Consider the following 24,172-nt stretch of genomic DNA (forward strand, 5'->3'; position numbering starts at 1 on the left):
TACTGAGAACACAGGTTGGAAACTGGATGCCTTCTGTGTTCCCCACCCATGACAGTAAGGAAAAGGGACTGTGGTCTCCTTCAAGCTTAAAGATGAGTTCCTCAATTCTTGATCACACTTTGCTGATTCATTACATGAGATGAATACTTGGACCAGATGTTGAGCAGGGATAAAAAATAAAAGAAGAAATCATATATAGTAAAGAGCAGAAAAAGCCATCCTGTCTGCTGCTGGCATGGTAATTGTATTGGTGCTGTCACTTAGGCTGTTTGGATATCCCCATTACGGTTGGGCTTAACAAGGCCACAGGGAAATGAGCTGACAGGAATATCATGAAGTTCAACAAGGAGAGGTGCAAAGTCCTGCACCTGGGGAGGAACAACCCCATGCACCAATATATGCTGGGAGCCACCCATCTGGAAAGCAGCGTGGCGGAAAAGGACCTGGCATGGACACCAAGTTGAACATGAGCTAACTATATGCCCTTGCAGCAAAGAAGGCAAATGGTATTCTGGGTTGCATTAGACAAAGTATTGCCAGCAGGTCAAGGGAGGTGACCCTTCCCCTCTGCTCAGCACTGGTGTGGCCGCACCTGGAATGCTGGGTCCAGTTCTGGGCTCCTCAGTACAAGAGAGGCATGGACATGCTGGAGACAGTCCATGAAGGGTGGCAAAGGTGATTAAGTGACTGGTGCACCTCATGTATGAGGAAAGGCTGAGAGAGCTGGGACTGTTTAGCCTGGAGAAGAGAAGGATCAGGGGGACTTCATCGATGTATATAAATACCTCAAGGGAGGGTGCAAACAGGAAGGAGCCAGGCTCTTTTCAGTGGTGCCTGTTGACAGGACCAGAGGCAATGGGCACAAACCCAAACACAGGTGGTTCTCTCTGAATATCAGGAAATACTTTTTACTGTGAGGGTGAAGCACTGGCACAGGTTGCCCACAGAGGTTGTGGAGTCTCGCCCTTGGAGATATTCAAAAGCTGTCTGGACATGGTCCTGTGCAACTGGCTTTAGGTAGCCCAGCTTGAGGAGGGGGCTTGGACCAGATGACCTCTAGAGGTCCCTTCCAACCTCATCCATCCTATGATATTACAACTGAAGAAGAGAATGAATTTCCTTTTTATTTGCTTTCTGGCCATCTGCAGTTATTCACAGCAGGTGTCCCATTTACTGTTAATTAGGAGGGTGTTACTAAGCTAGTGGTTTTTAAATCGGACTATTCCTGTGGTACAGAAGGTCCTGAGGAGAGGCCATTTATTGCTTTTGCTAAGAGGTTATGAAGACATTGTGTAGTAATCATGGTGTGGGTTATGATTCTGGTTACAAGGAGAAAGTACACTGTAAGTCAGTATTGCTTTTCTCAGCTGCATACAGTGGAGCAACAAGTATTAAGATGGTATCACAGCCCTGCCTCCTATGTTTACTGTAAGAAAATGTAGGAGAAGTGTAACAGGACCTTATCTCATCCAATGTCAATCTCCACTGTGTCTCTGGGTTTTTTACCTTCCACAGGGAAACAAAACCAACAGGCTGTGATTTTGTGATTCATCTACTTTGTAAACATCCAGACACTAACTCACGGTGAGATATCAGTAGCCTTGTTCCTCAGACACATGAATTTGGCAATCACCTTAATACTTCAGGACTTGCACATTACCCCAGGTAGCTCCAGACAGGCCTTTCCCCTTGGCCAGCTCTTCCTGACAGTGACTCTCGTATGCCTTTTTCTCCTTTGGATGTCTGTGTCACAGCATCATGCCCCTCCTTGTTCCCCTCTTTCTCAACTTGTGCCAGCCCTGCTCTGCAAACACCCAATTGCCATGACAGTTGTGTATCACGAACCCCAAATGCCAACCCCAGCCCAGCCCCCTCGCTGGTGGTCTGTCAACGACCAGGCGTGATGCTGACCGTTGACATAACTACCCTTGCAGCAGAAGGCCTCGAAGTCCATCTAAATATACAGTCTATATGCAGAACCACATTTCTTTTCTGTCTTAAGAGCTTAGTTGCTTTTTTATAAACATGTATGAAGTACTGTTCATGAGCAATACTGTCTGTGTGATCCTATGGAGATATGAAATAATCTACAGTTAGGAATCCTCTTCTAGATCTGTTCTCTGCAGCCCTAAAAGCATTCCCATCGGCACATAATTCATATAAACAGAGGAATATATCCCCTAGGAGTAAATGCCTGTATAACTCTGTGGATTTGTTTTCTAGCTCTGATCTCACTTATGTTTCTGTAAATCAGGCATAACCTCCCCAGAATCATTAGATTTAAGACAGCACAAAAGAAGCATGGAATTGGACTCCTAATCCCAAGGCCATCCTAAAGCATCCAGTAAACCATCCTGTGCTGAAGATTCTTGGTGCTAGGATGCAACAAAGACAGAGAAACAGGTTTCCCAGGTGTATCATTCTCCATAACAAACAACACAGGAGAAGCAGCAATATAAACAGGTTATCTCTTATCATAAGAAAAGAGGAGAAGGCTGTCATTATTTCCCTAATTGCCCATATTTCCCTAATTTGTCAAAAGCACTTATGTGCTATAAATTCAAAACAGAAGGTTGCAGAAATACTGCTAAATAAATAGGTACTGCATATGGAAGAAATAAGTGTAACGTTTTAATATCCTCAGGTTTCTTAAAATCAGTGGCAAAGACTGAGAAACAAATATGATCTTCAGCAAATACAATGCACGCAGTGTAACTAATCTTAGCAAAATGAATCACGTGCTTCTTAGAACATCCTGGGAATTTGCTTAGCAGATTAAGGGCCTTCACAGAAATTTTTAACCCAGAGTCAAAGACTCATTTCAGAGCCAAATACTCATTCATACAGCTTTGGACTTCCTCATGTGCACCACATAACTGCATGAGAGTTGTTTTATTTTACCATTGATTCCATTTGTCTGAATCTGTCAGGGAGCATCCTGATAAAGGCAAATGTCCTTGATGACTACGTAAGATTTCTAAGAAAAAAGATAGGTGTTCTACATCTATTTTTCCTTTCTTTTTATTTGTAAGCTTTTTTTTTTAATTTGTAAAATATTTTTATTTGTAATTTTTTTATTATTTGTAAACACTTTTCTCTTTAGCAGAGAATATCTGGATCTGAAAAATATGTAGAAAAGTGAGAATAACATTACTTTTTTCCTCCTGGGAGATAGGCATACCTGAAGAATAGGTGCAACTTTGCCGAATACTACAGTTAGTAGCTGAGAACAGGTAATGAAACTGGCACAGCAGCCATCTGAGGGAGGGATCATTCTCACTGTCCAAGAAAAGCCTGGCAAAAAGCAGGGCACAAAAGTCACAGAGAACCATGAAGGATCATATTTTCAGGTGGAAGACTAAGAAAACCTGTTAAATTACTTTTTTCCAATCAGAAGAAAGGTGGCTTTCTATTGACTGGTTAGCATTTGTTATAGAGTAGAACCTAGATATAGATAATAAGAAAACATGCTTAAAGCTTAAATTTAAAACAGCAACAAGAAGCTTTTTGAGTATGTTTTTTTCATGAAGTCTTTAACTGATAAAAGGCTTAGTCCCTGACTTTGCAGCTGAAAAGTATTCTACACTGCTTGATCTTTCTCTTTGACAGAGGCAAATAATTTCAAAGGCTTTCCCTCAGCACCTTTGAAAGCTTTTGAGAACCCTGTCACCAGGCAGGCAGCAAGATGGAGCATGCCAAATATCAGATGGATATAGCAAAGAAAGACAACTTGGACGTATAATATAAATTCCTCTTTTGTATAGTTTTCCAGCAAAAATCACATGAAGCAGATATAATAAGGAGGCAAAAACTTTACTCACTGGCATTTGCTGAAAAGGGCAGATTATGTAAAATGTCTCAAATTAACTAGCTGGCTAAGAAAAGTAGCAAAATGTTCATTGAACCTTGGGAAGTTTTGTAATGTAAGCATTAGGAGAATCATGTACATATCAAACAATCCCCAAACCACCTATTTTGTGATGTTTTCACTTGCAAATTACCCGAGGGAATGAAATGAAAATCGTGGTTTGTGCCTGTAATTCCCAAGTAGTTTATGGCTGGTTTTCAGTAGGGGAGGGTGAGAAAGTCTACTCAGCTGTGTATCTAGTTGGAGATTTGCACAGATTATTTTGTCTCTCTCATCCAGTTAAAATACAGACTCTGTCAAACTCTGGGAAAATCATTTATCTTCTCTCTGCTTCACTTCACTGTTTACAAAATGCAGACTGTAGTTCCCTATCCCAGAAATATTTTTGTAAGCATTGAGATTATGCAGTGATTTACACTACACATAAATGCCTAGGACAGATGGCTAGGGAAGCATGTCATGATCCGCTAGATCATTTCTTGGCGTATCTCAAGACTTCATATCCAGCTTGTCACAAGAGCAGACTTTGGATTGTTTCCACCTGCATTAAATCTTTTAGCTCTGCCAGCATTCAAATCCTCACTGTCTGTGTGCATGAGTCTTTGTACTTCAAAGCTTGAGGATAAAAAAGGAGAGGTGGCCTTGGGGTGATATCCATGGGCCACAAGCTCAGGAAATCTGAATTCCCTTCTCAGCTCTGTTGCAGTAATCTTTCAAAAAAATATTCAAAGCATGAAAGACTTACACTGGCTTAACGCTTTTAAGGGAACTAAATTAACCAGGTATTAAAAACCCCTGTTACACAGATCCTAATGTCAGTCTTGTTGAAGAGAGATTTAGAAGATTATTAACTTTTTAAAAGACCAAGCCAAGCTAATGTAGCATACCTGTTACAAAGCAGATGGGCTATGGAAGACTGCTAAAATGAGCAATTACCATTTTCAATGTGACAGCAGGGCAAATAATAGGGGAGTTAACTTCCCAGTAATTAAGGTTGTGTCTGCCTAACTATGGTCTCTGTGCCTTGCTATTTGGTGCAGACAGGTGTTATCTTTTTACAAAGTAAAAGAAGAGTCAATTGGTACTGCAGTGACCATAATCACCAGGCAAAAGATGGGTAAGAGTTAGTTACCACCACATAAAGTTTCCAAGAGATAGGTTGAATAGGAATTCATTATGCCAGGATGAATTTTTATTTACAATTTGTCTAGACCCTAAAGTACAGGTTATTCATTCAGGGTAGATCATTGCTTTTACTGAAAATTTGCATTAGCTGAGGGTCTTTCTTCAGTACATCCTTTGGACATATATTTTGCAGTTTATGAATGTACTTATGTGTAGACTGACTATTTTTTTCTATTTCATAAAATCTACATTACCTTTTTATAGCATTTTAAATATTAAATAAACACCAGTAAAGACACGCCATGCAAATTGATTGCCTGATTTAATTCCATTCTTTTTTTATTTTGTTACAGTCAGAAACAAATGTATAAGTTAATATATACCAGGTATGACATAGATTAATAATGATGCTATCGCTATCTAGACAACCAAATTAGGTGAAGTAGTGTGTCCGTGCGAAAAATAAATTATTTTTTCCCATATCTTAGTACTGCTACAATGTTTTACCTTTCTTGAAGGTGTTTTAATACAAGAATTGTATTTGTAAGAACTGGCAATCAAGAAGATAAATTGTAAGGAATTAAATTTGTGGTGGGGTCTTCCATCCACTGAACCATAAGCTAATATAATAATTAATTTATGGGCCAACTACTAGATACACAGAGTTACATAGAAGTTCCCCCCATGGGCAGACTAGCTGATACCTGTTCACAAGGCCTTAAAATAAGTTGTTGTTTTTTTAAAAAGCCTCCTGTGGCCACAAACAAGAGGACACTGGACCAATGGGCCACTGTGGTGACCCAGTGAATGCCAGTCTCCTGTTTGTTAATGAAGGCAGGGAGATAATACCAAGAATTAATTCATACATTAAATTAATGTTAACGTTCTTCAGTAAAACAAGCAACTTCTGATTATTCAGAGATAGTGTGCTTCAAAAGCTACAAAAAGAGACAGTAGAATGCTTTGATTAGGCCATACAACTAGCATTCCTGATGTGTAATTAGCACAAGGTGACTGCTTTAGGGGGGTACCAGTTAACTGTTTTTCCTTAAATGCAGTTTCCAGTATTGTCATTACTTCAGATTGAAGCTGAAAGCCAATTAGGCATTTGACTTCCACTGCAAGTCACTTCTATTTGTGCTTTCCAGGATCTCATGAAACCTTTGGGCAATCCCTATGCAATCATATACCATGAAATAGTATAACGAAGCTGTTACGGAAGGTCCCCACTCATACGCCCTTGCTCTGTCAGTATAAGAAAAGGCTTTGCATTGATGCAGCAGTTATTAGGTCTGGGCTATTACAGCTAGGTCTCTAGGTTCTGGTTTCCTAGCATGCGCTTAGCACTTGCATCTACTGCAAAGCAATGTCTTCTATTTACAGACCCTTAAAAAAAAGAAAGTATAAGCAAGAAATCGAGGGCAGTGATTATTAAAGACTTAAGCTTCAACCTAGAGTTGTACAATGATCCTTCTCCCCTTATTCATAATGGTTTCAGTGTTTTGCATATAGCCCAGAAATAAGCACACTAAGCATTTGGGCAACATCTTAAGCTCTGTTGAAGGTATCAGGAGGCCAAGGTAGATCCCACAGTGTGCTGAGTAGGAGCCAAGCCACCACAGTACGAGTTAGACCAATGTGGGGGCATGGCTATGAGCAGGGAAGGAGCAAGAGGAAGAGCTTATCTTTGCCTCCTGAATTGACATATATTTGACATGACATCTATGTTATACATTTGTAATGTCACAGTTGGGAGCTTGTCAGTGCTTGTCCTGAGATGTCAAAAAACCTCAATGCACTCTACTTGAAAGCTGAATTAACCTCCTCAGAGTTTTGTGAGGGTGAAGGAAACCCAGTGGGGTTCCTTACCCCTCTCTGCCCCCACAATCTCAGCTCCAAGCTACACAGTGCTCAGTGAGGCTCTGCAGGGCTGATGGGAGCAATGGGAAGGGTGTTGGAGGCAAATGCAGGTGCTGCAAAGGCACCAAAAGTCTTTCCCATGGCTGACAAGGAGGGTCACAACACACAGCTCATGGAGAACATGGTCTGCAGGTCATAGCTGAAGTAATTTTGAAGACGAAGACCCACATGCTCTGCTGTCTCAGAGCATCCTGGTTATGAACTCCTCTGTGAAGTGAATGTGAAACACTCATTTTGGTTGCATAGCAATTTGTGCTATCATGGCACGAATGTAAATCAATACACACAGCTCAAGGCAAAGGCTATCACGGTCTGATGCTCAAAGCCACCTGAAGATAGAAGCGAGCTGGTGATGTTAACTACAAGAAGCGAGAAGCGGTTTATGTTTTCAAAAATTACGGACTTTTACAAAGACAGTACCTGAGAAGTTTAGGGCTGAGGAGTGGTGTTGCAACCTTAAGTTTCTTAACATATTCTCCTAAGAACTATTTTTAGGAGCAGATTGGAGAACAAGAATAGGAAGAAGAATCATGGAATGTGACTAGCTTTGCTGACTTTCCACCTGAAAAATATTGAAGAATTTTTTGGTGTTATTTCCATTGCTATTTCATTTCTTGGCCCTTTTGAATCAGTAAATCATAATGTACATACCAAATCCAAATCTGAAGATCTTCTTCCTCCCATATTTGCATCTAATCAGGAACAAAAGTCATATTTTTATTGTAAACTTGATATTTTAATTACTTTAATAATGTGTGCATTGTTCCTACTACCTAGTTTGTATCTTAACCTTTCTATGAGCTCTCATCTGGTTTCCATATCTAATGTGTGTGTACCTTCAGTGCAGCTATCTGGGGGTTGTAATATTGCTGAAGAAGCTATTTAAACTCCCAATTATCCCAACACAGAAAACCCTAACTTGTGGGGTTGCCATGCTCTAAACAATTAATAGATTGCATTACCTGGACTTCGCATTTTACTGAATGCTACAAGACAGTATTACAGCACAGTTCAGCTTCAGAGGAGCTAGCTCTGCAGGAATATAGCTGTTTTGTTTACATGTGTTATTACCTGAATAACTGTAGTGAAAGTAGAGAAAAGTATCAGCAGCACAGGTCTTTATATACATGGAGAAAAGCATGCAGGAAAAGTTTGAAATTTGTGGCTTATGGGGTGAACGCTTTCACAGCTCATTTCCTTGGTAAATCTGCCCCTGCTTAATTTTAATGTCAACTGTGTACGAGCCTATATTTCAGCAGAGCAAGAATTCTTGACATGGTTAATGGTTTTGTGAATAGATTTTAGCAGTCATTGCAAATGTAAACCTCCCTTTTACTCTTATCCTTCTCCCTTCCCTCCCCTGAGTCATAACTTTCAGGGAAATTGTTTTTGCATAATGGCATCCTCAGGGAAAAGGTGTCAGAGATAAAGAGAAGATCTGGCAAAGTTACAATCTAAGAGATATGCAGAGGATCTCAAGGAGATTCAGTCTGCAGCACTGCCAGAGAGATAGTGCGGTAAATGCTTCACTGATTACTGACTCATATGAGCCAGTGGGGAATCAGACTTGTTTTTCTCACTTTTCTCATTGGCAATATGAATTCCTCAGCCAGGGCCTTAGTTACAAGGTAGGAGGGATGCTAGAACTATAGAGGCAGACCTGGGGCACAGGCAACCTCCCAAAGGTAGGGAGGTCCCATTAAGCCTTTGTGTGTGGCACAAGTTAAAGATAAACTATGCACAAGCCAGAGATGGGTTTGGTGAGGACCCGAGAGCCTCAGCCACCTGTAGTGCTGAGCTTGTGCTGGGCATTTGGGAGAGTCTGTCATGCTGCATGTACTGCACATGTAGGGCTGGGACTTGGCACTATGAAGACACATCTACACATCTAGACTTGCATGCGTATGTGTCAGCAGGGTGTTTAAGGCTCCCTCATAGTCAGTGAAGTCACTGGCACCTAAGTAATTCTGCTCATATAGGCTTCAGCACTGTTGCCCAGGCATAAGGCATTTAAGATGCTCCCACCTGACACATCAGCCCAAGATGGACAGGATAACACAGGAGATGTGGTTGGGACATGGGTGGTGGGAGAAATGCTGGAGCATCTGAAACAACACTAGATACCTGTGTTATACCCAATTACTCAGACTTCTGTTAGCTGGTGTACTGAAAAAAACCCAAATTCATTGAATACACTGGGGCTCCTTTGCCTGGCAGGGGAGGTTGGACACCCAGCACACATATGGCTGTCTACACTTAGGACTCAGCCCCAAAGTGAATCCACCTCCCTCCCTCCTGCCCAGGTCTTCATTAGCAGAGCCCTAGTTCCTCCTTTGGGTCAAAAGAGAAATGCCGAGATCATCTGCCCATCCAAAAGGATGCGAATTTGATGTCTGAGAGCAAGAAGTTGGTTAGCATTATCCTTGCAATTGTGGGAACCATCTGACTGCATCAGCCTGCAGCCCAGTACTGCGCACTGAAACCAAAATGAAATGCATGTTACATGGGACCACAGTGCTTCCTTCAAGACTCTGGTTGTAAAGATAACAATGACAAATCCTCAGTAGTTTAATAGTACTCTAAGGATAGTAATTATCTGTGCCTTGGATGGTTTTCTTTTGTTTCAGTTGGAAGGCGTATTTTAGTCTCATGCTATTGCTGATTTATCACGGTTCAATACAAGCACACAGAAAAAAATAATGAACTTCTAAGTACAACGAGGAAAAAAAAAGATTTACTAAAACCAGCATGAGATACAGACAGGCTCTTTAATTAGGTGAACTGCAGGTGAATGAAAAGTGCCTTTTTCTAAAAATGAATTATTGAATGCAAAAAATTTACAGGAGGAAATTAATCCATTGGGTTTTGACCTTTTTTTAAAACTACAACTTTTCAATTAAGTAAGAATTCCATAGAATCATGGAAAGGTTTGGGTTGGAAGGGCCCTTAAAGATCATCTAGTTCCACCCCCCCTGCCATGGGGCAGGGACACCTTCCACTAGACCAGGTTGCTCAAAGCCCCATCCAGCCTGGCCTTGAACACTTCCAGGGATGGGCCAGCCACAACCTCTCTGGGCAACCTGTTCCTGTGCCTCACCACCCTCACAGCAAAGAACTGCTTCCTCATATCTAAACCTACCCTCTTTCAGTTTAAAGCCATTACCCCTTGTCCTATCAGACTTTTCAAGACAATAGCTACAGAAATCAGTTTGGAAATGAAGTACAGAGAAAAAAGCAAGATGCTTATCAGAATGAGCTGATTATAGTTTAGTATTTCATGACTGAACAAAACAAGTTCCCTGAGAATGTCTTACACAGTCCTGATGCTAACAGATCCTCTGGTCAGACAGACAAGCTGCAAAGAGAGTTGCTTGGAAATTTTCCATGTGAATGATTATTTACAATGGGAAATTCAGCTTTCTGCAGAAAAAAAAAAAAAAAAGAGATTTGCTCACACTGGGAAAATCAAATGGTAATGAGTAGTTTCAATTGCATTGACCTAAATGGAGCTGACCTAGAATATTTCATTTCAGTTCAGTTCTTCAGAAGATAACATTGGTTTCCTAGCAGTGAGCTCATTGCTTAATGATAGGTGTAGTTTGAGGGCCTGGTCCCTTCAAGAATCTGAGTTTCCCAGAGAACCACTGCAGCTTTGGTATCTCTATCAACATGTGCATTTCCAAGGAGTTTAATTAGCCAAGATAAACATTTTATTTTGTGTAACAATAAATAATTTAATCTCAGTTTAAAAAAAAAATCATTTTGGGACAAAACCAGAAGTTGAAACATTTTCATCTTCTATGGGGTGAAAACTCAGAAATTTTCTCCTTGTGGCAAGAGACCCACCATGATGTTGCCTCTCATCTCCTCGTTGAGGTTGGTATCATTCAGATTCTGTTAAAAAATCATAGCTCTGCAGCCCTTGTGCAGTTCTCTACAGATTTTAGCATGCACTTTTAATAGTATTATTAAGACCCTTTTAGCAACACAGAGACTGTTATAGCTGGGTTGACTGAGGTGGCTAGCCAGCTGTGTTGTCATTGCATCCCTGTGAATCATTGCCTAATGCAAAGGACTAGGGTGGGTTTTTTCAGATGAGTTGTCAGTCAGCCAAAAACCTTTTATTCTCTCCTGCAGTCCTGCCACACGCAGAGCAGTAAGTGATGATTCTGAAGTTATCACTTGGCCTGGAGCTAAGCACAAGCAAACTAGGCAATTATTTAGCACAGCTAAACGTGGGACATTAAAACAGCTGTGACCCCACTGCCCATGTCAGAGCCCAGAAAGCCAAGCTGGCTGCTGCCTTTGAAAGGCCAGAGGGTGCACAGTCCAGCTAGCCCTGGGGTTGAAGAGCAGCAGTGTCCTTGGGGCAGTGGGAAGCTTGGTTCCCCAGGGGCCAGCCCCAGGAGCTCTGTCCCACTTTTGCCCCTTCCTCCTCTCCCTTTTCTGTGGCAAGAGGTCAATGTGGTGTCCCAACACCACATCCTACTGATGGCAAAAGGCAGTTTTGCCTCCACTGATAGGAAACCTTGAACGAACCTGAACAAAAAGGTCTTTGCTGTTGCAAAGGAGCTGTGAAGCAGAATATTCTTAAAATGGAAGCGCACACATAAGGCTCCTGCGCACAACACCCTCTGTAGTGTTAAAGCACTTATGTCATTTTGCTGACCTGAAGTGGGATGGTATGCAGGCTTTCTTGTTGCAAAGAGCTTACAGCTTTTTGGCTAAGATTGTTCATGGATGACTATTCAGTTGCCCTTGCACAGTCTAAGTAACACTTAATTCCTTTCAGTCACAAATTATATGCTTCTACTTAACAATAGGAGATACCAGCCTCAAACTTTCCTCCCTAAAACCAAATTTAGCAAAGAGACATGAAAATGGGAAACAAAACAAGAGTTGCTTCAAGCCTCTGAAATAAATCCATCTCATATCTGAGAATCAAGAGAGATCTGAAGAAGGAAGTGTTATCCTTCTCCAGCTATGATAGTCATGGCAATGAATTTCATGAATTAAGTTAGTACACAAAGTCTTTCCTATAGCATTGGATTCTTCAATATAATAACTGCTTTAGATGCTAGAGTCTATGCTTTGTATATAATTAATTCCTGTACTGAAGAGATGTCATTGCCTCTTCTTGTGGTCCAGGGAAAACATGCAGATCTTCTGCTGGTACCTCTGACTAGAGGTACCTTTTGTGCCAGAGAATGGTATGTGTCAGGTCAATGGATGGGGCTGTGGATCAGTGGATTCACACCAGTGGATGGGTGGAATAGCTTTAACCTTCCCTCCTCCCTGGCTGGCCCCAGCCCACAGCTGACTGTGGTGGGCAGAACAAGAGTGTGATCGCAGCTGCTTTGCACGCCTACACTTTGGGCCACTGCCAGGGGTATCACAAATAGGCACTTTTGCCACAGTTTATTGAAGTGAATTTGCTTATGTTTCTGTCACTGAGCGACAGATGCGATCAACTTGGCAGTGATCAGGACTGCTTGGTGGAATATTTGTAATAGTCTTTTAAAAATAGCTCATGTTATTGGGTAGAAAACATTTTAGACACAGAGTCAGACATGTAAAAGGACTGCATATGGTAGTCAGAAAGCAAACTGAGAGCAGAAGTTTAAAAAACAGTCCTGCTGACATGATGTGAATGCATTTGGCTGCACCCTATGCTTCAGGTACTTATCACGAGCAGGGTGCTGGCTCCTGGACGTGAGTCATCCAGCAAATATTGCAAATAACATGTTCAGAATTGCCAGATTTTAGGTGTAAGCAGAAGCATCTTTGGCATACATACCCACTGAAATCATGAAGAGGTGCCCACTATAAACCTGAGTATTGAGTTGCAGAAAGAGCCCTCTGGTGTGTACCTCACTCGTATAGTATTAAATATATGCCAAACTTCTTTAATTGTTTCTGTAGCTTACTGCAGGGAGCTCAAAACTGTTGGTATACAGAAAAGTAATTTCTAGGTTTGTTCACAACTGTGTTTGAAGCAGCATGTTATTATTTCTGAGAAACTGAAATATTCAGTGACACAAAATTATAGTTTCCCTGCCTAGAACAGCATCCCCTTAAAACAGGATGCCAAGAGCAATATAGCCTCAGAGGGTATTTATAATAGAGAAGGAAATACTATGAGTATGCTAGACTGAAATCCATGCTCTTTGTGTCATTTCTATGTTCTGTCACAGCCTTCCTGAAAGCTGCTGCACAAATCACTTCGGACAATAATTTTCTTATTATTCAGGTGCCCAATTCTAACTGAAAATTAATTCAGCACCTAAATACTTTTCCATTTTTACTCGTAGTCCATTTGCAGCTGTGTCACTCCTGTCAATAGGACTAACAGCGATATTCTGATGACAGCAACGCTGAGAGCCCCCGAGCCACTCCCTTATTATATCGCTACCACACTGCTGAGGATACTGCAGAAGAGCAAGGACCAGAATGGATTTTAATATGAAATTTGAAAAGAGAGCATGAATTTGACGGGCTAACAGTGTGAAACACCGATTTAAACACAGTTATCAAGCTGTACATTAAGAAATGCAGAAGTGTCTTCTACAAAGACAAGGCATTAAGGCAGATGATGTGAAGGGGCAGAAAATGCAGGGACGGCGAACAAGGAGTAAGCATCATAACAGCAAACTCCTGTCATTTAACATCATCACATTCTGTCACTGCTTTTTGACTCAGGCAATTTTCCAGCTTTCAGGGTTTCAGTTTGCATTCAAGGAGTGAACATCTGGACTGTTCCAAAAATGACTGCTGAACTGCAGAAGTGGTTGGTCAGACACATTTGATCATTGATGCCATAGTGATCTGTGGTGAACAGCCTTAAGGAGTCAACAGACACTTTTTCCCATCACATAGTTTGTTGACATAAGAGTTAAGTTTCTCAGCTTCAACACCAATTCTTACAGACTATGAATTTCATTACACCTGCCACCAAGGTCATTGGAAAAATCAGGTGCAAGACTCATTTGCAACCATTCAACCTGGCCCATTCAAGTGGGGATAAGGTCACCTTCAGTTAATAAAAGTTGTGGGAATATCTCATTTACATCATCAATTAAAAGCATTCAGAAGTTTTTATAGCCCTGAGTATGCAAGTTTGTGACAACCCAGGATCCTGCAATTTCTGTCTGTTTCTCTCCATCATGACATAAAAGCCAAATGTATGAAAGTTAGCATTGGTGAAAGTGACTTTAAGATAATACTGTGTCATCATTTTATTAAAAGGTCAATTTAAAAAAATCCTATTAAATTAAAAAGATAAGTGAAAAAATCCTAAGTGCAATCAGCCATTCAATATTCACCCCTCAGCAAGATTCAAAAAGGACATTCATGCTTTTAAGTTTCTTTAATAATCAGTTTCTTCTCCTCCTTGGAAGAAAGTCAATATGCTAACTTTCAGAATTGAGCTGTAGGTCAAATGTTTTTTTCTTTTGACTATTAAAGCCTCAGAGAGAAAATATTGCTTAAGAGAAAATATCACTTCAGAGTGGATCAAGATGAAATCTGTTTGAAGTGAAGAGTTTTGAATTGTATAGAATACTTGCATACAGTTATGTATTTGTGTAATGTTGGCATGGGAATATGGCAATACAGCTATACTCTTCACATCGCTAATTTTGCTGAAGTTAGTACTGGTGAAATGGTTTTTTATGGCCAGAAGATCTTAGAAATTATGTGTGCTGATGGGCTATGTCTGGTTTTATCCTCCTACTGTACTGTCTCTCCCACAGAGCACTATTGCACAATGAGGATTGCAAACAGGAGAAAGGTACTGGGTTTTCCCTCATTTAGCATGGGGGGACAAGCTCTCTGAGCCATGCTGTCCAGCATGACAGCCACAAAAGAGGAGTACAGGCAGAAAGTTGGGGAAAAATCCAACTTCTGGTGTTTAGATGGATTTCTGCCAGCACTGGGACCAAACGCATAAAGCCTGAGGAGCAGGGACTCTGCACCATGATGCACAAAGGCTGGGTGAGGAACTTCAAAGAGGGTTGTCAGTGAGTGGGAAGGTGCCAGTGGGAACGTGATCAGAAAGGGAGGCTGCACCTGCAGCCAGCTTCAGAAGGGCTGCAGCACAGCTACAGCCTTCAGCTTAGAACAGGTGTTCCTAAGGCAGCAGAGCAAGGCCAGCAAGGGCCAGGCACTCACACCTCCTGCTACAGCCCAGGCAGGGAGACTTCATATCCCAGTCAGGCTAATCTTTGAGTTCTGCTATTTACCAATGCAACAAAAAATATTACTGCGCTCACTAACCTTCTATTCTCTTATCTTTCCAGCAATCTTGACACAGAAGAGCTCTGCGGTAAGTTTCTTTTTGGGCAAGAACATAATCTATGCCTGCAGCAGCCCTGTGCAAGTGAACATACTATGTGATATGATTTTTTTATGTTTAATCTTTGTAGCTCAAACAGAAAATAATTTTGATTGAAAGAACTCCTGAGAAAATGCAGATGGCTCAATCTTTTCAGACTCTGTCATCCATTACATGCAGAAATGACTTCAAAAATATTTTTTCCTAATCAATACTTCACATTCTCTGAGCTTCAAGATCTGTTCTGATGTAAAGATAGATAACATTTATCTTATTTCCCTTTCATGTGAGATATTTTTTCTAGTTAGTTGATCACTTTGAAGTATGAGTGCTTTGGCAATTTTGAAACAGATTATCACATTAGTACCCCACTAGAGGAAAATTCATTACTTTCCTCCAACTTGAGACAGTGAGAACAGCAGTTTGACAAGTTCTATCATCCTTCATCACAAAAAATTCCCACAAGGCTTAGAATTTGGCCCAGTTACCCATTTCTGTACCCCATCCTGGGCTGTGAGTCATTTCCCAAAACCCTGTTTGCTCTCCAGCTGATCTTACAGCACCTGATGTAGGAGTGCTGCTTACAGCAAAAAACAGTTCACAGAAAATTTCTGCAAGTCCTCCCACAAAATGTCAAAAAAACAGTTATACTTGTCAAAACCAGCCTATTTCTGAGGGAGAGACAGTAGTCTGATAAATTTTCTAATGGTCAACAATGTTGAAAACCTATAAAAGCTGAAAATACTGTCATGTTGCATGACAGCTCATTTACTCACCCACAAGGTGACTCTACCCATGGCCAAGAACCCACTGAGAAGCACCTCAGCCTGTGGCTTATAAATATATGACATGAGACTCAGCTGAATTGAATTGGGCTGTGACGACTTCTGCTGGTTGAGCATCTGGCCAAAATTATATAAAAATGGCCAAGGAAGACAGGTGGTTTTGTTCTGCAAGAGATTTACTGCTGTTGGTGTTGTATTGGAGGCTTACAGGTTTGCTCAGTGCTTGACCCCACTAGCCACCTCAGGCTAGCAAGAGGGCTGAGGGGTTCTCAGCCCAGCACTGCTTCTGTTTACTGTCTGTTTTGATTGAATATGGGCTGCTTCAGCTGCCTTTTAAATTTTTCATAGATTGCCTTTACAGTGTTTCTCTTCTGTGAATCTGGTACTGAGTTTACTCAACACATGTTTAAGCTAGGGATTATACACCTCTTTCTGAGTTATCTCAGTTCTCCTCAAAAATGAAGCTTCATTTCCAGGATACTAATTGGCAATACATTTTCATTCTAAATCATTTCATTCAACCTCTCAGCAATACCAGGTTATGTCACAGTGTTCCTGAAACTTTATGCTTTCCTGACTCCCTGAGGAGCTCATGCTGACCTCTTAAAAGCCTCAAAGTATCGCTATTTATTATTTCAGAAAGCTTCTATCTAATCTTGTTCTTTCTGTCTGCCATTTAGACTTTGTTTTTCATGCTCTTCCAGGTGATCAGATGTCTAAATGCCTTGTCTAAAACAGTCTCTAGCTTTAATGTAATTTTCTTTCTTTTTCACACTTATTCCTTCCTGGGCCTCCCTTTATTGTATTTTGCTGCATTGACTAAATGGGAACTTGGGTCATGATTTCCCAGGTTTGCCGCCTCCTCTTGCTGTAATCCCTCTGAGTTATGCTCCCTGATTTTATATGAGCTCTTTCTGTTAAAATGTCCTTTGCTTTGAGCAGCTAAGCAAGGGTATCCTGCAACCTATGTTATTTCCATAATTTTTGTTAAAAGTATTTTGCATGCATCATATTTGTTGAAAATATAATCACAGTACCTGGGACTAGAAGCTTATCTGGCCAACTCATGGTCTCTTCATTTCTTGGAGAGAAACAACTGGTCTCAGCTGACCCTGACTCACAACAGCCCCCATTTGATCTTATCTCCTCTAAGGGTTTTACCAGAATTATTCATTTTTGTATCAATATAATAAGATTTAGTACACACACATGAAAACTTCATTTCCTGCTAGTAATTGTAAAGCAGACTATTAGGCTGAAAATCCAGTTTAGAAAGAAAATGTAGATATTTTGAAAATAGGTCTGTTTCAGCTCTCAAACTGATATTTTAAATTTTTGTCAATTTGGCAATGCATTTATTGAAAGAAAATGTTTTGAAACACTGATTTTGGTATTTTTGGTGCTCCAGGAATGATTTTTGAGGGGGAAATAATATAAAACTTAAAAATAAAATCATCCTTTTCACTATAACTCTTGTTCATTTTATATATTTAGATAGTTAATAATACCATAACTGAATTCAGACTTGATAAAATTGATATTTAATGAAATATTGATTTTTCAGGTCATTAATGGGTGACGTGGGTTTTCTTCTTTTAGAATATTTTTCGCAGCACTTAGGAGAGTATGAAAATGTTCTATCTGTCTTGGAAGACTTAAACATAACCATACTGAAGGCAATGGACAAAACAAAGAAAGTAAGTAAAAATGTGACAATTTCTTTACATTATATATTTTATTTGAACATGTATCCAGTATTTTTCTTATCTAAAGTTACTAATTCATACTTAAGTTCTTCCACATACACATGTTTGTAGCAGAAGTCCACCAGGAAAAGGCACATCAAAATGGTTGAGTATCAAAGATGTAAAGCTCTGTCTGCAAAGTATTACAGTTTGGATATAACCAAAATTGTCTTTGCGAATAATCTGAAGAATGTTCTTCACATTGTCATACTAAGAGAGGGTTCCATGTCCTATTGTTGTGGTTTAACCCCAGCCAGCAACTAAGCACCATGGAGCCACTCGCTCACTCCCTCCCACCCCACCCAGTGGGATGGGGGAGAAAAATCGGGAAAAGAAGTAAAACTCGTGGGTTGAGATAAGAACGGTTTAATAGAACAGAAAAGAAGAAACTACTAATGATAATGATAACAGTAATAAAATGACAACAGCAATAATAAAAGGATTGGAATGTACAAATGATGTGCAGGGCAATTGCTCACTGCCCGCTGACTGACACCCAGTTGGTCCCTGAGCGGCGATCCCCCTCCCCGCCCCCAGTTTCTATACTATAATGTGACGTCCCATGGTATGGAATACCCCGTTGGCCAGTTTGGGTCAGGTGCCCTGGCTCTGTCCTGTGCCAACTTCTTGTGCCCCTCCAGCCTTCTCGCTGGCTGGGCATGAGAAGCTGAGAAATCCTTGACTTTAGTCTAAACACTACTGAGCAACAACTGAAAACATCAGTGTTATCAACATTCTTCGTATACTGAGCTCAAAACATAGCACTGTACCAGCTATGAGGAAGACAACTCTATCCCAGCTGAAACTAGGACACCCATGCCAAATGTGAGTAAGTATTATCAGCATATCAGTATTTGGAAATAGTCTGAATTTGAGAAAAAAAAAAATCCAAATTTTTGAAGTAGAAAACATGTTGGTAAAAGATGCTAATGACTTAAACTACATTAATGACTACAATTAAATTAGGTAGGCAAGAGTTATCTGGAGACATACTGGGGAGTTGTATTTATGTTATTGTTAAATGTAGATTCCAGGATAGTTTAAAGAGATTAAAAAGGGCTGGAATATCTCTCCCCATGTTCCCTGAAGCTGAACCCCAGTACTGTCATGATTATAAAACCATCCTGTAGGCAGCAGCTGTGCATCCAAACTACTTAGACCCAAAATATAACTGGCCAGTGTAAATCACTTGAAAGTATTTCTGATAGTAACAACAGAAGACACGGAAATTTGGGTTGAGTGAAACCTCCCGACCAAGAACAAGATTTCATTTCCATTTCAGGCGTTTTAAGCAAAAACAGCGCTCAGAGTCTGCAAAGAGGAGGTGTTAGGGCTGTTGCCCACCCGCGCAGCGAGGGGATGCTCACCCGGGAGGGAGGAGACCTTTCCCAGGAGGAGAAGTTGGGTTTCTCCATCCGTCTGCCCGACGGGGGATGTAGCTGTGCTGCAGGACATGCGAGGCGGCTGAGCCTCTTGGCACTCAGTTCAGTACGGTCATGCCTGCTCGTTTGTTCAGACCTGCTCGTTCATACCACTTCCTAGCTAGATGTCAAGACTTTGGGTAATATGCTCCTTTTCCCTGGCTGAACAGTTAAATATTCTGTGCAAGGTGGAACAGCTTCAAAAGGTGAGAGAAAGCATAAACCAGGGAAGGACGTGAACCTAGACCCTCCAAACCCTGTCCCAGACCCACACCATGAGATTATTCACTGGAAGGTGAGCCATCAAGAACAGAAATTTCAGCCAAATGTACTCAGTGAGATCCCATGGGGGGAAAAAACCTTTTTTTCAGTCAATCAATGGAGAGATCAATGGGGAGAAAGCTGTGCTGCTTTAGCGAAGCTGTTATCTTTGGCATTTGGGTGTTTGCAAGAGTGCAGTACTCATACATTTTACATGAACTGCCAAAAATAGAAACCTGAAAGTGTAGCTTATTTATTTAGTGCTTGAGCCAGTAAGCTGAATGCCTCTCCATTCATGTTGTGCATCTTCCACTCCTAATGAAGTGAATGTGCGCTGACTCACTGCCTCATTGAGCTGGACACTAAAAAGCAACAAATCAGTTCATTCTAGCTATGCACAATTTGAAAAAAAAATAAAAAAAATTAGCCCTGTGTTTAAACTACTGCTAAAGGGCAGGGTGTCATCTGATAACTACTGGAAGTAAATAGAACACAGCATTTAATAATTACCTCAGAAGTTAATTACAAGGAGGAGTCCCAGTAGACTAATCAGAGTTGTGAGAAGTAACCATTGGCCTGACTAGAAAAATGGATAAGAAAACCCAGACTATTAATAAGCGTTTCATTTTTCTGCTTGAAGGACCCATCTAAAGAATAACCAAATGACAATTTCTTTGAATTTTGTTTTCCTGACTGAAGATTCAAGCTTAATGGTTTTTCTCTCTTTCAGGAATATTCCAACTGACTATTCATTAGTGGTGGCTGAACTAGAGCAAGGCTAACACTGGGAAGAACACTTCTAATTCCAATTAGTAGAAACAGTGTGTGAACACAGTCGAGCAAAAAATGTATCCTCAAATATTCTAAAGTAGAGCTTTCTGCCAAGGATATGCCCAGCAACTACAGCTTTGTACAGAAATTAAATTCTCAATTCAAAATTGGGATTATTCACAACAGGAACTCAGTTCTCAGGAAACAGGTTATGTGACTTGACTACCTGATAAATCATTGGAGTGCAAATATTAAAATTTCCATCTTAAATAGCCCAAGTTTTTATTGAAGTTTATGGTCTAAAATCTGGAATATATCCATCTAAAACCAGAGCTGGGGGTGCAGCGAAAGCTAGTTAGCATACTGAGATAGCATGGATAAATGATGTTCACCATCAGTGACACACTAGATGTGATGTAGCTCCTAGGTCAAGTTGACTCCCCAGCTCAGAAAAGCAGGTGCTCAGAAATGTGTGGTTGGTTATAAATGGCCATTGGCATGTATCAGAGCAAGTCTTGGGTTTCCTCTCCTGGTACAAAATAAAACTTTGTCACTGCTCTGCCATTGCAGCCACCTGGTCCCTTGAATAGTCACTGAGTAATGGGAGCATTTATTACTATCTTCTAAGCCATCACCTAGTTGGAAAATTCATATATAGAAAAAAAGCCCAGAATTGAAGACCTGTGCTGTCAGAGCTACAAAGACATGGTGTACCTATAGTGGCTGAGTCAGTTTCCAGTGATCAGTACCAAATTTCCAAGGACCAAATTATCCTATTAAAAACCAAAAGTAAAAACTGCCAAGACTGGTCCTGAACTCTACTCTGCAGAGCATGGGACTGGTTATGGACCCAGTCCTCAGGGTTGCCATGAGCTTTCCACTCCCTCTGACTTTTCGTGGATTGGAGAAAGTTCAGCACCTCTTACTACCAGTCTCTGCTAAACTTTCCCAGAGTGCATGCCACTCTGTCATGAGGTGGGCAACTCATTCAGTCTTAAATATTTTTGGGGAAAAAGGAGCAACTTGGTACTTCATTTATTTTATTTATCCAGTTTAGAGTCAGATAAACAATCACCACTCCGTCCTTCCTATAGAAAATCCCTGCTTTCCTTCCAGTTCAGGTTGCTCATACTCAGTAGATACTTTGCATGAGAGGCAGCTGCAAAATCAGAGCCCCAGAAAAATTGTTCAGCTTCAGTTTCCAAGGAAACCCCGGAGAAGGAAGATGTGTCAGTCTTCAGTGAAAAGCTGAACATGGATCAGCATGTCTGAAAAATCTAAAACCCTAATCTATAACCCCTCCTTATTCCAGATATAGACAGAACTAGAAATTACACACACACCACACACACCCCCAAATGTATTGTTTAATAGACTTTACTTTTTGGCATATGTTAATCTAAGTTTGATAACACCAAAGTGTGTGGCATTATTTGAATCATATCCTTAAATCCAGTACCCAAGTGTGTACCAGGTAGCTTTTGCACATGTTGTCTTGTTTTTTTAATTCACAATCAGTTTTGAAAATCACATGCATTAATGAATAAATACCTTGGGGTTTGTTTGCAAATATTCCCAACCTGTTCAGCCTTTAGACAGAAAGATCTCCCACCGGGACCAACTGGAGTTTGGCCTGGCTACAGACTCCTGGATTTAAATTAAGATCAACCAAATTGTCCCCATCACTCCAAATTATTTCCATGTGTAGATATTTTTAACCCAACAGATTAGCAGATAACTGACTCCTGCAAGGTAATTGCAGCATAATTTCTGTGTACTTTATTTCCCTCTGTGGTTTGAAAGAGTTGTCAGCACAGCTTTCTTGAACTGAGCTTTTCTCCAGTCTTCCAGTCCTGTGCTATTTGAAAGTGAAAATACCAAGTCATCTATGGGAGAAAACATTCCAATGTGTTAGTAGGTTCAAGAAATTTTGAAACCAGACTTCTTTTCACTGTTCTGGGGCCAGATCCCTCCAGCCTAACCAAACTAAGCAGCACCTGGGAAGACGGGAAGCCCTCGGGGCTGTAGGAGTGGTTCATGCTCCATTGCTGGAAGGTGCTGAGCTAAAAATGCAGATAACTAGATATAGCAAAGGACATCTTTCAGCAGGGAAAAGGCTGAGTTGCATTTGCAAGAAACACAGTTTTAATACAAAAACCATCTTACCAGAGGATGCTAGGGGAGCTACGGTCCTTCTGTTTTGGTACTTGTCTCTTGTGTTTTATCCTTACACAAGGAAGGGAAACACATATCTGAGGATTTTTAAAGAGATTTGTGGCATTTGGTCTTTGATCATTTCTCTCATTAGGATGGAGAGTCTGCGTGAGTTGCTTATAGAGGAGTGGTGAGGACAGATTAATCATCAGTGTCAGTTATTTTTCCTGTACCTGCCAGGTTGGTATTTTCCTGATCAAAGTACAAGCTGGGATAGTTCTGTTTATCTCATTTCTTCTTCATCTTATATACAGGAAGCATTAAAAATTAAATACTCAGCAAAACTTTACAAATGCATTGGAAGGCTTGCTGCTTTAAGCCTTTTTTTCTGACATTTTTATAACAAAACACAGAAGTATGTTTAATTAAAATATTTAATCTTAACTTTTTTATTACCCAAATAAACATACCATTTTCATCAAGCTACATTTTTTATTACATTCTGTAGCTTGCAGTCACATATAAATACAATGAAGAGAAATTTTGCAGCCCACAGCACAGAAAATAAAATCTATCACTAAGTAATGATGTAGGTAGATAAAAATAGACCGGGTTTTTTAAGGTGCTTGACATGTTGGTTCTATTGACTTGTGAGTACTGAAAATCAGAAACTTACAGACGAAAGAACATGTCTTCCTTAAGTTATTAAGTCATAAAATTGTTGCTATTTGTCAGCTATTCAGTAAGAACAAGTTTTGCTCTATCATTTTTATTTCTGGTATTGCTACAGTTTATTGCAAATGCAACCTGCTGGTGGTGGTGAACTATTCTGTACTCAGTAAACTAGCAAAAGCTCATTTAATCACCAAAAATGTAGTTTTCATATGAAATTAAGTTGACAATATAGAAGTATTCAGGGGCTTAAACAGGCGTCTAGTGGTATTTTAGAAAACCTGGGGTATTCAAGGGTGTCCAAGATGTCTACACAGGCCTGACAAATAGCACACAGGACCTCTAGGAGACCCAGGGGCAGGATGAGACCCCTGGGCAGGATGAGGTCCCCTTCTGGGGCAGCAGCTGGAAACCAGGGGGGTCTCTGTAGGGCACCAGACTCCAGTTTAGGTACTTGAATAGCTCTGAGGTCTCCAAAGGATTTTTCCTAGAGGAACTGTCTCACAGAGGAAGAGCTGGTGATGGCTTACCCTGAGCCGACAGTGCCTTTTATCAAAGTCATAACACCCGTTTGAAGTTCACTTTTTTTCACCAGCTGAAGAGCAGTCCCCTCTCCTCCCACCTTCCCTTTTGCCAACAGCACAGGGTCATTTTCCAGCCCCGACATATCCCTGTGTGTCCCCACCGGCACCCGCACAGTGAAGGCTGGCAGCTGAGACTTGCAGGGAAGCAGGGACCAATTCAGATGATTTTAACCCCCCTGCTCCTGAGGGCAGTTTATACTGCAGTGTTGGTGAAAGTCTAACCACAGCTGGCTGGCGGCCAAGTGACTGTGCAGGGGGATTTCGGGATGGGACATGCTTCCTGCTCCGTGATTTCGGTGACTGTTGGCTTGAGCCTCACCTAACCCATTAGTCTATCATGGAGCTGACAGTGGTCTGAACAGAGTACCAGCTCTTAACTTGCTGGAGTAACTACTAAAATTCAGACTTTCTGCACTGGCACAACAGCGAAGTGGTGGGAATTGGAAATCACTGGGAACAACAGAGCCCGGCAGAGATGCTTCCTCGGGAGAGTGGCACTAAGTGCCCATGCAGTTGTTTCTTCTTCCTTGCAAA

The 24,172-nt window shown here is 40.9% G+C and overlaps 1 protein-coding gene across 2 annotated transcripts in view; it reads left to right on the forward strand.

Annotated features, from left to right (window-relative positions):
* The window catches only part of NECAB1 (N-terminal EF-hand calcium binding protein 1), a 71,217-nt gene that overhangs the window by 17,807 nt on the left and 29,238 nt on the right, over positions 1-24,172 (forward strand). For both annotated transcript variants that reach the window (XM_069779643.1, XM_069779644.1), the window contains exons 4-5: positions 15,211-15,236; positions 17,630-17,727. In XM_069779643.1, coding sequence (XP_069635744.1) covers positions 15,211-15,236; positions 17,630-17,727 — 124 coding nt within the window. The remainder of the gene's footprint in view (positions 1-15,210; positions 15,237-17,629; positions 17,728-24,172) is intronic.

This window comes from Haliaeetus albicilla, chromosome 3, assembly GCF_947461875.1.
Source record: "Haliaeetus albicilla chromosome 3, bHalAlb1.1, whole genome shotgun sequence".
Lineage (NCBI taxonomy): Eukaryota > Metazoa > Chordata > Aves > Accipitriformes > Accipitridae > Haliaeetus > Haliaeetus albicilla.